General features: G+C 36.9%; 1 protein-coding gene across 7 annotated transcripts in view; it reads left to right on the top strand.

Annotated features, from left to right (window-relative positions):
- The window catches only part of HECTD1 (HECT domain E3 ubiquitin protein ligase 1), a 76,095-nt gene that overhangs the window by 34,136 nt on the left and 26,729 nt on the right, over window positions 1-15,230 (top strand). For 4 of the 7 annotated variants that reach the window (XM_032230454.1, XM_032230463.1, XM_032230412.1 and 1 more), the window contains exons 18-25: window positions 1,255-1,349; window positions 1,739-1,844; window positions 3,259-3,393; window positions 3,471-3,610; window positions 3,931-4,254; window positions 4,662-4,828; window positions 5,879-6,055; window positions 13,913-14,749. In XM_032230454.1, the coding sequence (XP_032086345.1) occupies window positions 1,255-1,349; window positions 1,739-1,844; window positions 3,259-3,393; window positions 3,471-3,610; window positions 3,931-4,254; window positions 4,662-4,828; window positions 5,879-6,055; window positions 13,913-14,749 (1,981 nt within the window). The remainder of the gene's footprint in view (window positions 1-1,254; window positions 1,350-1,738; window positions 1,845-3,258; window positions 3,394-3,470; window positions 3,611-3,930; window positions 4,255-4,661; window positions 4,829-5,878; window positions 6,056-13,912; window positions 14,750-15,230) is intronic. The other 3 variants (XM_032230446.1, XM_032230429.1, XM_032230437.1) reach the window with 3 other exon arrangements.

Genomic DNA, 15,230 nt, shown 5'->3' with positions numbered 1-15,230 from the left:
ATATTCACGAAGATGGACATTGTGGGTATGTTATTGGAGGTTTCTCTGAACTCATATCTTCGTCAGAAATATTATTTCAATTTGATTAATAGATTTAAGATAGCATAAGAGATGGTTTATGCTTGACATGGCTTTTGGGACCCTTTTGGAGCTAAGGAATTGTGAGATGAAAAGTCTTTCAATATGATTGCTTCCAAATTTCCTCTCTTGTGTTGTCAAGCTAAATAAGCTCCCCTACAGTCCATCTTTGACTGTATGTGCATGAAACACTGTTAAATTCCTAGTTAGTGATCTGGTTTTATATTGTGCCATGATGTGGGTGGATAAAAGAATTATATCGAGAAATTGGGGAAGTTATATTCCTGATGTTAAGAAATGGCTTTTGGAAATGTGTGGCCTGTTGTGAAAAAGACAATACAGGTAATCCTCAGTTTAGGATTAAAATGTATGCTGCTGATAAATTTGTTAAGTGAGTTTTGCCACATTTTATGACTTTTCTTGCCACGTTTGTTAAATGAATCACTGCAATTTTTAAATTAGTAACCTGTTTGTTAAGTGAATCTGACTTCCCCCTTGACTTGGCTTGTTAGAAGGTCATAAAAGGGCATCACATGACCCCAGGACACTGCAACCATTGTAAATATCAGTCAGTTACCAAGCATCTGAATTTTGATCACATGACTGTGGGGATGCTGCAGCGGTCGTGTGAAAAATGGGCGTAGAACACGTTTTAAGCACCGTTGTAAAATGGTCACTAAATGAATGGTTGGCAGTCGAGGACTGTGACCTGTACTTTATACTAATCAAAGAATGAAACAATATGTCTACAGGCAGAGATTTTGTGATATTTTACAATAATATTTTGTAGTGACTGGTTTTCAGTAATTTATGATATCACTTAATAGTAATTAATGATAATTTTAATATATAAAGTAGATGATTTTCTTTAGCTTTTTATCATTTTCCATTTATATTACTTTTTCTTTGAATTTAAATGACTTCATATAATTGTTTCCTTGAGTATATTTAGTATTTTCTCAAGATTTTGCAGTTTGAAAAAGCATTGTGCAAAGCATGTGAAATATGTATAAATGCCTGGGTTAGCATAATAAGGCAAAAAACTCTAAATTTTAACAGCATGATAAGTGGCTCTAACTAATACAGATATATGTTCTATTTGATTAAGATTCATTCATACTTAGTGTGTGGCCTGTTATTTTTTTGCTAGCATTAAATAGTGTTTTCTTATCTTAGAATATGGATTACGATTTGAAACAAGACTGTAGTCAATTAGTGGAAAGAATAAATGTGTTCAAAACAGCTTTCAGTGAAAATGAAGATGATGAAAGGTAACTTAAAGTCACTGAACACATTACAAATGTATTATGACATGATAAACATTTTATAATGTTTCCAACAGTAAAAACAAACAAATATTGTATTAAATCACCCCCCAAAAAATTATTAACCAATGATTGATTGAATTTGCCCATTTCTTAGGGCAGTGCTATTCTCCTTCCCAGTATATATGGATTATTGCTACAGTTCTCTGCACTTAGCAGGGAACTGCCATTTTTTTAGAACATTTTTTATTCCCCATGTTTAGCTATGCGAACAATATTTTCTAATAAATGGAATTTGATAGTTTGGTACATTGTACACTGTGTCTAATTTGATTTTTTTTTTAATAATATATTCTCCAAACATTTTATACTGCTTGTTTTCTCTTTGTTCATAGTCGTCCAGCAGTTGCATTAATTAGGAAATTGATAGCAGTACTGGAATCTATTGAACGACTTCCGTTACATTTGTATGATTCACCAGGATCATCATATAATCTCCAGGTAATTTTTCAGTCCTATGGAAATCTGCTTTGTCATGTTGTTGAGGAAGTTACAGTTTACAGCTATATGATTTTTTTTAAAAAAATATACAAATTCAAAGACAAACATTAAAATAAGTGCTGTTATTTAACAATTAATTCAAGAGATTTGATTCTGAAGGAAGGGTGGTGGGAGGTGCAATTCCTGCACAAGTGCATTCCATAACTTGGGAATTTTATAGGGCCTCATTCTTAACTGCCGGTCTTTGAATGCTGATAAAGTTCCAGATAATATACATTTGCCCTTTTTTACCTAGAATTGATATTGTTCCATTTATATAACCTGGAGATGAGGCTAGGATCCTTGTCCTTACCCTTTCTTTTATTTTTATATAAAAGAAGATGAACAAGATTAGCCAGATCAGTAGGCACATTGATGAATTCATATTTACAATCAGCTGAGATGCAAGAGAGTGATGAAACCCTTATTATTGAGTTTTCTTTTTTCCTTAAAAAAACAATATCTCTGAATTGCATGTTTTGGCTAATGTTCAGCTAATCACCAATATTTATTATTGGAGCATATGACAGAATCTCCTTGGCAGGTATGTTTGGAAGAGATATGTTAGATCAAACAACATCATTTGTTATAGTTCTTTGGTTAGCGTATATGAACTGGTTTGAAGGACAGTGTTCGGCTCCATGTTATGTGGTCCAGTTTCTTGTGATCTGTTGAGTTATAACTTTGTTTGCAGCATGGTTGTTCATTAGTCTTTAAATGCTGCCTATGGGATTGTGGTTGGTTCTTTCATTCTAAGCTATAAACATTGACATTGACCCAATCTACCAACCTTTTAGAATGAAAGAATAACATCAACCATAATCCCAAAGGCAGCATTTAAATACCAATGAACAGCCACGCTGCAAACAAAGTTATAACTCGACAGATCACAAGAAATCAGACCACATCACAAACAGCCGATCAAATCAACCTGAAACTGGACCATGACATCCTCAGAAGACATCCAAACAATACCAGCACTAATTTACACCACACAGATGTACTTAAAACCAAGGACTGTGACTCAGCAATTACAGCCAGCCAATCACAACCTGAAATCAGACCAGGACTCAGAAAGACATTTAAAGGCCAGTGTTCCCCTAGACAAGAACAATCCAAAGCACACTGAAGATGTCTCCTCAAATGGGGACGAAATGTTTGCAACCAAATTGCCAAGCTTGAAGCTCAAACCAACAACAAATTTCTTCATTATTTCAGAAAAGGACATTACACTCAAACTATCATTTTGATATATGAATGTAATGTCACTGAAATTAGTTCTCAATTTCCCAGAATAGGAATATTTGCTTTAATTTAAAATTGTACGTTTCGGAATTCATTAAATTAAAGTAAAACTTTGTTACATTTTCTATAGATATTAACAAGACGGCTACGATTTCGCTTGGAACGTGCTTCTGGGGAAACAGCTTTGATAGACAGAACGGGTCGAATGTTGAAAATGGAGCCTTTGGCAACAGTAGAATCTTTAGAACAATATCTTCTTAAAATGGTGAGCAAAATCCTTTTTGTTCATTTTGCAAATATCAGGTATTCTGTGATGCTTTGGTAACCATCATGTTTTTTTAGGTGGCAAAGCAGTGGTATGACTTTGATAGAGCTTCGTTTGTTTTTGTACGAAAACTGCGGGAAGGCCAGACATTTATTTTCAGACATCAGCATGATTTTGATGAAAATGGAATTATTTACTGGATTGGAACAAATGCCAAGTAAGACGTCAGGAATTTAATCAATTTAAACATTTCTTAAATAGTTTTTATAAAAACAGTCGGGATCTATTTCACTGTTCATGTGATTTCAGTTTATTCTTCTAAAGTTAGGAAATGTAGAAGATTAAACTGATTATGTTATTTATGTTAGCTGTTTAAATTTAATTCTTTCATCAGTAACTATGATTAGTTTCTCAGTTTGAAATGTATAATATGGAAATACAAAACTTTACGCTTGCATGAATTATATAAAATATGACTTAATTTGTTCTGCTTTAAACTTATGTATTGATTCATGAATATTAATGTTTTTGTTGTAGAACAGCATATGAGTGGGTAAATCCAGCTGCCTATGGGCTAGTCGTAGTTACATCTTCAGAAGGAAGAAATCTGCCATATGGTCGTTTAGAAGACATCTTAAGCCATGAGAGTTCAGCTTTAAACTGCCATACTAATGATGATAAAAATGCATGGTTTGCAATAGATCTTGGTCTTTGGGTGATACCATCCGCTTATACCCTGCGCCATGCTCGTGGTTATGGACGATCTGCTCTCAGAAATTGGGTTTTTCAAGTTTCTAAGGATGGACAGAACTGGACAACTTTATACACTCACGTTGATGACTGTAGTCTGAATGAACCTGGGTATGTTTTTCTTTTGTTACATTTGCATCTGTGATAATAGTATACATTTAGGCTAATAATATTATGAAACATTCTGAACTGACTAAATAAACGAAGAATAATCTCTGGTACTAATGAATTCAGGAGTGTTTCTTGCATTCTTGAACTTTTTTGTGATTTATGGAAGTATTATTTTGCCATTATTTTGCTTCCAGATCTTGGTTTTTTTTTAAGGCTTTATAGTATACACTGTGTTATATTGTGAAGTAGAGTGGAGCACTGATTCTTTATTTTCAAGGTGCCTGGCTTTTTAAAATATTTAATGCTTTGTACCCCAAAATATAATTTTGTGAGAGTGTTTTTGCTCATGTAAGTCTATTTTTTTAAAAAAATCTGTAATTTTTGGTGCAATTTTCCCAAATGTAAAGTTCAACGGCAACCTGGCCACTAGACTCACCGAAGGATGAAAAACAAGGTTGGAGACATATAAGAATTAAACAGATGGGAAAGAATGCCAGTGGGCAGACACACTATCTCTCCCTGTCAGGATTTGAACTTTATGGCACTGTCAACGGTGTATGTGAAGATCAGTTAGGTAAGCAATGTAAAGTAATTGATTTTTCATTATAATAATAATATTTGTTGTAATTTGGGCTCCTAAATTGTCTATTTTCCCAATATTTGTTGATGGACATAAAGCAGAGGTAGGATTCATTTTTTTTACTACCGGTTCTATGGGCGTGGCTTGGTGGGTGTAGCAGGGGAAGGATACTGTAAAATCTCCATTCCCATCCAACTCCAGGGGAAGAATACTGCAAAATCCCCATTCCAGCTGGGACTTGGGAGGCAGAGAATAGATTGGGGCAGGGCCAGTCAGAGGTGATATTTACGAATTCTCTGAACTACTCAAAATTTCCACTACCAGTTCTCCAGGACTGGTCAGAACCCGCTAAATACCAATTCTGCCATAAAGAGAATTTAATGTGACTTAATCAGTTTGGGTTTCATTCATTGTATTTCAGCTACTTTGAGCCAGATTAGAATGTCTGATGATACATAGATTGAGTCAAAACAGGGTTTATTGTTGTGACCCAGCAGGATTCAGTTGAGCTGCTGATGGACTCGGATAGCGATGAACCATATGAGTCTGCCAAGGAAGATGTGGAGGTCACTGGGCAGGGTTCAGACTCAGAGCAGGGACCAGAGAGGCTGGTTGGCCACCAGGAGGCGCCTGGGGCATGGAGCAGTGGGGGGGATCCAAGGCAGTTTGTCCCTGACGCAAGAGTAAGAAGGGTGGAGAAACGGAAGCAGCAGCTCTGGAGGCAGACTCAGAGACGATAATTAAGCCCAGGTGGTTGTGGCTTGGCCCCTCCCAAGAGAGTATATAAGTGGAGAAGTTGGGAGGGGACATTTGCAGGACACAACCATTTGAAACAGTATTGGAAAACTCTGTCTTGTATCCATGCCTGTTGGATTTTGGGTTGCTGCCAACTATTCTTGCATGTGAGTCTTGTCTGGGTTTTCAGCCAAAGGAGCGATAACTCCGTGATTAAAGAGTGGCAGACAGCCAAGCCTGTGTCTGGATGATTCGCAGGTTGGAGGGAGGGTCAAAACAGTTTATAATCCAAATTTCACATTTGTTTAGGAAAAGCAGCTAAAGAAGCAGAGGCTAATCTGCGAAGGCAGAGACGACTGGTTCGTTCTCAGGTTCTGAAATACATGGTTCCAGGTGCTCGTGTCATCAGAGGAATTGACTGGAAATGGAGAGATCAAGATGGTAGTCCCCAAGGGGAAGGCACTGTTACAGGTGAATTACATAATGGTAAGCAGATTATTAAAATAACTTCCTCTTCTCAAATGACTATTAAAATAGTCTTATTCTTACATATTTAATCTAGGTGAGTGGGAAAATGTTTATTCAGAAATCATTCATAACCAATTTTGTTGTATTTAAGTACAGTGACAATAAAGATTATACTTATTACAAAAACAATAATTGGTACATTTGATTGATAATTTGCTTATAAGTCATTTTCCTATTCCCTTTTGGGATAAGCAATATTATATGGAGTAAGAAAAAAGAGTAAGAAATAGAAACCCCCAAAATAATGACATGGGAAACAGTAAGAAAAAGAAACTTAACTAAAGCTAATTTACTCCAACATTTCATCTATACATTTCTTTCTATTCTTAAAAAAAGCAGCCTTGATTTCACCCAGTTCATATACTGGTTCAAAAATTATCTTTTGTTCCTTCTTACTTTTATAAATCTCGTCAACTCCATCCACGTTTCTCACTCCTACCCTTTTTTTGATATGAATATCCTTTCCTCATATACAATATTTGCTTTGCAGCTATATTCTGATTCCTTCTCTCTATGTAGCTGTACTACTTCAGTATATTCCTTCTCACTAGTCACACACTTTTGCTTTCAATCAATATTAATTCATACATTGTTAACCATGAATCTATCTATCCCACATACTTCTCAAGAATCCTTTTCCTATTAAAATCAACTTATTTTTGCTTCTCCTGTCATATCCAGCTCTTATTTCTTTTTTTCTTTTTTTTTTTAAACATATTTTATTCATTTTTCACATTCCATTTGCAATCACTTATATACAGGGTATTTACTATAAGAAAAGAAAAAAAAGAAAAAGGGAATAAAACGAACAAATAAAAAGGAAACACAACTCATCATTCACAACCCCACCTAACCCTTCCATCCTCCATACACCCCATCTACCCCCTCCAACTTTCCTTTCTCCCTCTAACACTCCCCTCCTACTTCCCTTTCCCCTCAAACCTTCCTTCTCCCCTTACTCCCCGGACACCCTCCTTACATTCCCCTTACTCCTTCCTTACTCCTCCCTCTTCTTTCCCTCTACCTCCCTCCTTGGTGTATGCCTTTATTCGAGTGTCGTTTGATCTGATAAAAATAAAATGAACCAAGGAAAAATAAATAAATAAATAAAAGAAAAAAAAAAAGAACCACCGTATATAAATACATTCTTGTTCTTATTAAGACTATGTTAACACCCCCCCACCCCACCCCCCACAAATCCCCATCCCTAATCCTCCCGACTTCCCAGGGCCCACACCTGGCACTACCTTCTGTCTAAAATATCTTGTATACATATGGATTAAAAAATAAAAGTAATATATCGAAAGAAAAAAAAAACAGAGAGAAAAAAAAAAAAGAGATAAAAGAAAAGAGAAAAGAAAAAAAGAAAAAAAAAGAAAAAAAAAGAAACCACACTTTGTGTTGATCTCAGCCCCCCATCTTTATCTATGCTTAAATAGTATAAATCATTCTATCTATATTTTATTCTCGTCTCTTACTTCTTTGCTATTTACCCCAACCTTCTGTAGATTCTCCCGTTCCTCTTCCTAAACCTCATGATCACTTCCGATAAAATTTAAGCAACGTGGTTCATGCCATATATTCAAATATAACTTTACAGACAAGTAATCAAACTTTCCCTTCTAGTAAAATTTAAACAGCGTAAATGATCTTTCTTAACCCCCTTTTCAAACAGTAATTCAAAATAATCTAGCCAAGCTTCCCCTTCTTAGTAAAATTAAGCAGCGTAGATCAAATATTACTTTACACAGGAATCAATTTCTATCTTAAGATAATTCCAACCGACTTCCTCTTCTAATAGGATTTAAATAACGTAGTTCATTCCACATGCATTTTACCCTCATCCCTTACTTGTCTGATATTTACCACTATCAAATTTATACTAGCATTTGTTTAACTCAGAGCGATTTCAACCAACTTTCCCTTCAAATAAAAGTTAAATAGCATGGATCATTCCACATATTCAAATAATACTTTCAGCAAGAGTCAGTTAACCTTCTATTTTAAAGTAGTCCCTTCTAACAAAGTTTAAACAACATAAATCATTCCGCATTCTTTTTACACTCATCTTAAGATAATCCCAGCCGGCTTTCTGTTCTAATAAGCTTTAAACAACGTAAATTTTACCCTCATCCCTTGCTTGTCTGATGTTTACCACTATCAAATTTATGCTAACGTTAATTTAGAATCTAGCTCAAAGTAGTTTCACCCAGCTTTCCCTTCTGATAAAAATTAGTCCGCTTTTTCTACCGGAGAGAGGTCTCAAACCCCCATTCAGTCCTCAACTTTAGCAAGCATTTTGAAATGTCTAAATTCTCGATCTCCGTTTTTCTGCTTCTCCGAGGGAGGAGGGGCTACCCCCTCCATCTTGCAGCCACATGGCCGGCCGCTTGCCTTCTCCTTCCGCTTGTCTCTCCTCTCTTCCAAGCGCATCAGGAAGTCCCGCCTTCAGAGTCCTACAATAGAAATCTTGAGCCTCCGAAACAGAGTTAAGACGAAATCTTTGATTCTCAAATGTAACCGTGATACCGGCAGGGGCCTCCCATCTGTATCGAATCTGTTGACTCCTAAGCTCCTTAGTTAAAAAGGTGTAGTCCCTTCTTGCTTTCAGCATCTGAAAAGGAATATCTTTGAAAACAATCAGGTCCTGGCCGTCAACTCGGAGACTGTTATTATGAAACTTTTGCACAATCGCATTTCTAGATTCTTTTGTAGAGAAATGTATAATTATGTCCCTCGGGAGCTGTCGCTGTTCCGCTATCAATGAGTTCTGGCGATAGATTTTCCGAATCTGCCAATCAAAGTTAAGTCCCGGGCTTCCCAGCGCATGGCTGAAGGCTTCAGCAAAGGTCTGTTTCAAATTCTCTTGCTCCTTTTCACGGAATCCTCTGACTCTTATTGCAAATGCCTTCCTATTAAAATTTATCATCATAAGCTGTTCTTCGTTGTCTCTAATTTTTTGTTGTAAAATTTGAATATTGGTAGTCAAATTAAAATTAGCCTTCTCCAGACTTTCCAATTTGTTCTCTATTTCAGCAGAGTAATCTGACAGGGCAGACACGGCTGCAAACGTATTCGCCTTCATCTGATTAACTTTAGACTTTAAATCATCATATAGTTCCAATACAAATTCCTTAATTTCTTGTTTAAAGGCATTAAACATTTTAAAGAGATATTCCTGTGTTAAAAATTCTCCAGTAGAGGGCATAGGAGACAAAGGCTGTGTTTCCAGTAAAAATTCTTTAAATTCTTTAGACACATTTGTAGCAAGACGCTTCTTTGACCTGGGTGCCATAATAAATAAACAAGTAAGCAGCGCTTCGCTCCCCTCTATTTCCAAAGAAGAAGAGTTTATTTTGTTAAGGAGCGGTCTGCAGGAAGATAAAACCGGCTAAGTACATCCAGTATCAATCATCCACGGAGAGAAATCGCCATTTTGAGGTCTATTTAGACAAAGAAGTCTCTAAGACAAATGGTGCTGGTATTTAAGATAGTAATAAAAGCATAAATCTCACAGGGGTGGGACCCGCCCGTATCAATTCTAGCTTGAAAAAACTTTGTTTTGTCCTGGGGGGGGCTAGCCTGTCTGGGGCTGCCAAAAAAAAAAGGCAGCTGAGAAGAACTGGCTGGAGATAAAAGCTCCGCTCCGGCTGGATCTAATCTCTTTCCACAGCCAAAAAAAAGAAAAAGGCTGTGGCTTACGAATAGACCCTAGTCTACGGAGCTACTCCCTGCCCCTTTCTTAGCCAAAAAGGGGTGCTATCTATGATCTTATTTAGATATACAGACCAGATCTCTGAGGAGCTCGGTGGAGCCCTCCTCGGCAACAGGCCACGCTCCCAGGAAGTGCAGCTCTTATTTCCACATAATAAAGTGGACAATAACATGTTTTATAGAGACATTCTTTTGACCTAATACTTCTTTTTAAACAATATTTGCAAATTTTAAAATATCCACCCCTTTTTCTACCATTAATGAACATTCTACCAAGGTATACATATTCATCTACTTGTTTTAATCTTTTTACCATTTATTTGGAACTTGCAAACCTTCGTTCTATTTTCCTTGTCAGCCTTGGTATTTGATAATGTAATCTGCAGATTTGTATTCATCATTATATCACAGTGTCATCTATAGAAGTATATGCAAGCTTATGCCCCTAATCAATATACTTCTAATCAGTGGTGGGTTTTGGACCCCGGTGCAGCCAGTACGCAACGCACGGGGCTGGGCGTCCTAGACGGGCATGCGCACTGTGCATGCATGCACACACCACTGCCCTGCAACACCCAGCTGCTCGGCGGAGGTCGCGCTGGCGCTGCACACTACGCACATGCACAATGGTTCGGTCATGTTATAAACAACCATGGAACACAGGCAGGGGGGTGGGCCAAACGAGCCACTGTACCAGTACAGTGGCCGATACTCCTGGCTACTACTGGTACAGAGCAGAACCCACCACTGCTTCTAATATTACCACAAGTATTTCTTATACATTTATTCATAAATACATTAAACTGTCAAGGGGACATAACATATCTTTTCTCAGTACTGATCCATTTGTAAGGATTCCATTCATAATGTTTTACTTCCATCATATGTCACTCTTTTATTACCAGAAGCAAATTTCAGCATTTAGTATCTCTGGAATCTTTCTTAAAACCAAGAAACATGCGATAGCACTTAGAGTTATATACTGCTTTACAGCCCCCTCTAAGCAGTTTACAAAGTCAGCATATTGGCCCCAACAATCTGGGTCTTCCAAGGATGGAAAGCTGAGTCAACCTTAGGCCCCTCAGGACCAAACTTAAGACTGTAGGCAGAGTTAGCCTGCAATTACAGTTGTCTACTTTGATGACACCTGTTTGGCTATGTTAAATGAAAAGGGCTTTTGCTGAAATTAACCTCATTTATGCTTTTTAAAATGTATATAATTCCACAGTGCTAACCACAATTGTTTTGAAATAAGTTTGATCACCAATATTTGAAACTTAACAGATTTATTTCCAAAGGAAAAGAGAATAAGGACAATTGAGGCCTATACTAGGTGACGTTCCTTTGAAAAATAATGAAATTTGCCATTCTCTTAAAAATAACAATAATAGGTCGCTAAATAGTACAGACTATTGACCTAACCAAAAGAAATACAGAGCTACAGTGGAAATGAGATCCGTCATCTAATCTACCTGGATACAGGAAATTTTTCATGTCTAGTTCTAGAGATGTGTTTCAATAAAACTAGTTAACTAATAAAGAACACTTTGTTGCACTAGACCAAAATTCTTGTCTTCATATGATGTAACATGCTTTTCACATATAGTAATGAAATCATAAGCATAACATATCTTATGCTAATTGTATAGGTTGTGCAGTTTAACTATAACCATTGTATCCTTATTTTTGATGTGCTTCACATACTGTATGAATGATCAATTATTCAAGAAAAACTAAATCCCTCTATATATATAATATAATAACAGCTTGCTATGGTCTTCTGGCTTCGCATTTTACAACTTTCCTTTTGTTTCTTTGGCTTTTATCAAGTTTACTATGCATTTTCTTACTTGTTAGCTTCACTGGGATCCACCGTGTTTCCCCGATAATGAGCCCTTGTCTTATATTTTTTTTGCCACCAAAAAAGGCATCAGGACTTCTTTTCGGGGGGGGGGGGGGGATGTCGTCCACTGACTCATCTCACTTGTCCATGTCACCTCCAGCCTCCTTTTCACTGTCAGAGGCCTTCAGGAACTTCTTCGACTGGCAAGGCTTTCCTGAAGGCCTCTGAAGCCGATAACAGAGCTCCAGATCAATCCAAAGCTCTGTTATCAGCTACAGAGGCCTTTACAAAATTCTTGTTGACTGCAGAAGAAGTGGGCTGAGGTGTGAGAGGCCTGTTTGCAACTGTCCAAAGGTAAGTAGTAGGGCAGCTCCACACACCCCCATCCCCACCCTAGTTTAATTTTTACCCATACACCTTGAAGCGGGTGGGTCTTAATTAGGGCTTATTTGGGGGGTAGGACTTATATTGGGTGTACATGTAAAAATCAAGCTGGGACTTACTTTTTGGAGTAGGTCGTATTTTCGGGGAAACACGGTAACTGCTTTTTTACCACTGTATATAATGAAATTAAATTGGATAATGCTAAGGAAATTTTTTAGATTTTCAACTATGTTTATAATTTATGTATTTAAATTAATTACCTGCCCAATTCTAATGGACCCTGGGTGGTGTACAAAAACTAAAAAAACCATAAAAACATCAAGAAACATTAAATCAGCAGACAGCCCATATTAAAATACTCTGCTAACAAAACCCACAAAATAGTATAGGGACCAGTAAATAGTGACAAGCATCAAACTGAAGTTTGGGACCAAAGCTAGGTTTCACGGTTGTCCAGAACCCTAAGAGAGTATGTGTGACATCTTTATCTTTCCAGACTCTAAATCTTTCCGCTTTTCTGTATACATGATTTTCACATTTTACAGAAAGTCACATTAAAATAAATACTGAATTTAGTAATGTCAAGCATTCTCTGAAATAAAGCTATTTTCCTGATCAACAATAAACTGATATTTTAGCAGTTTTGAAGCATTGGGTTTTCTCAAGTTAGAATTTTAGATTTATAACATGTAGAAAATAAGAGCCAGATTGATCTAGTGATTAAGACACCAGGCTAAAAAGCGGAGGACCATGGGTTCAAGTCCTGCCTTAGCAATGAAAACCAGCTGGTTGACTGGGCCAGCCACTCTTTCCCAGCCAAACCCACTTTACAGGATTGTTGTTGCGAGGAAAACAGGAGGAGGAAGGTGTGTTGAAAATGTTCACTTATTTGTAAAAACAATAAAGGCAGGATACAAATAAATAAATTGCTTTCTCATATTTTAAAAAATAAGTTCAAAATAAATGATAAGCATAGAAGTCAAATATTACACTTTGGAATTTATTGGACATTTCAATGCACATTTTATAATTACAAATGATATAAAAATGTTCATTTAATAAATGTTAGATTGTCAATTATTTAAAACAAAATTTAAGCTAATACAGGTAATCCTCAACTTATAACCATTTATTTAGTGACCATTCAATGTCAGATCAGCACTAAAAAAAAAAAGACACGACAGTTTTTGCACTTATGGCCGCTGCAGCATCCCTGTGGTCACATGATCAAAATATAGATGCTTAGCAACTGGCATTTATTTATGATAGTTGCATTGTCCTAGAATCATATATTTTGCCTTTACCTCTAGCAGCTGCAAGTGACACTTGGAAAAGTTTGGCCTGCTTTTCCTACCATCATCTCACATTGAGCAATATTATTTGAATGCCTAGTAGCCGTTTAAAGAAGGAGCTAACTATTTTTAAAACTCTGGCTTGATGGTTTGATTGCTGCTTTATCTTGATAGTGATTAACAAAGGTCAAAAAGGAAAAGAGAAACATTTCCAGTAACTTAAGATTTTAAAATATAAAGGTATGAAGAATAAACAGCCATACCCTTTAAACATCCATATATTTCTTTCATGTAGATCAATTTTTACATTTTAAGGGAATTTTTTTTTAGTTGACATCAAATTCTGTTTCCAGCATTTGGATGGGTTTTCAAATCTGTAAAATTACAGTGAACAACCAGATAGCATCTACAACAATCATGCTGTTTGAGTTTTATATTTTTATTTTACTTCAAGTCCCCTGAAGTATTTTTATAGCTCAGAATAATGGCCCGATGGGAAGCTGATCCCATGTTGTGGAGCTACTGTCTGACACGCTCCTTTCTGCTTTCTGCTGGGTCTCACAAACTCCTGTCCCTTTCTAGGCTGGATTGATGTCACCTGGGATGCTGGTGGCTCTAACTCTTACCGTATGGGCGCAGAAGGAAAATTTGACCTCAAGCTTGCCCCAGGGTACGACCCTGATTCAGCGGCATCACCCAAACCTGTTTCATCCACTGTTTCAGGCACAACGCAGTCATGGAGCAGCTTGGTGAAAAACAACTGTCCAGACAAGATGACTGCTGCTGCAGGCTCTTCAAGTAGAAAAGGAAGTAGCAGTTCTGTGTGTAGCGTGGCCAGTAGCAGCGACATCAGCTTGGGTTCGACCAAAATGGAACGGAGATCTGAAAATGTAATGGAACAAAATATAGTTTCGGGCACTGACGTCCATGAGCCAATAGTTGTCCTTTCTACTGCTGATGGTATGCCCCAAACTGAAGTAGGTTCAGCATCCAGTGCAAGTACCAGCACCTTAACAGCAGATGTGGGCAATGAAAATGTTGAAAGAAAGCTAGGACCTGACAACTCAATCCGTGCGACTGGGGAATCCAATGCCATATCCATGGGAATTGTTAGTGTGAGTTCTCCAGACGTTAGTTCAGTATCTGAGCTAACTAATAAAGAAGCTGCTTCCCAAAGACCCCTTAGTTCTTCAGCAAGTAACAGACTGTCAGTGAGTTCACTGCTGGCTGCTGGAGCTCCAATGAGTTCCAGTGCAAGTGTGCCTAATTTATCTTCGCGGGAAACCTCTAGTTTGGAGTCCTTTGTCCGGAGAGTGGCAAATATAGCTCGCACCAATGCTACTAACAACATGAATTTAAGTCGAAGTAGCAGTGATAACAGCACTAATACTTTGGGAAGAAATGTCATGAGCACTGCAAGTAAGTAAAAAGTGTTTTGATAAACTGATATAATTTCTGTAGAAAAGAAAGTGTTCTTTTGAAATAACTTTGGGAAGGGCAATTGAATACTTAACATTAGCCATATTGCCCCATATTGTTAAACGTTATTGGATTTAATGAGGCTAATAACATTCACACTGTAGAATGTTCCTTGCCCTTTTTAAAAGGGTTTGGTTTCGAGTAAAATAACTGTTTTTCATATTTTGTTCATTAAAACATCAAACATAATCTACCCATTGCCATGCTATTTTCCTTTGATTTTATCTAATTGTATTAACTGTACCTTTAATTCTAGTCAATTGCTGAAGTCCCAAGGAACGCATGTGTTAACTGATATCTGCTCAGAACATTACATTTATATTTTACCTGATTTAGAAATATGTAATCTCTATGTTGTGACTTTGCCTGCATTCATTTTTCTTATGTAGTACTTTTATTGAATAGCAGATTTTGATTATTT

This window comes from Thamnophis elegans, chromosome 1 (genome assembly GCF_009769535.1).
Source record: "Thamnophis elegans isolate rThaEle1 chromosome 1, rThaEle1.pri, whole genome shotgun sequence".
NCBI lineage: Eukaryota > Metazoa > Chordata > Lepidosauria > Squamata > Colubridae > Thamnophis > Thamnophis elegans.
This window is presented reverse-complemented; position numbering and strand designations above follow the sequence as displayed.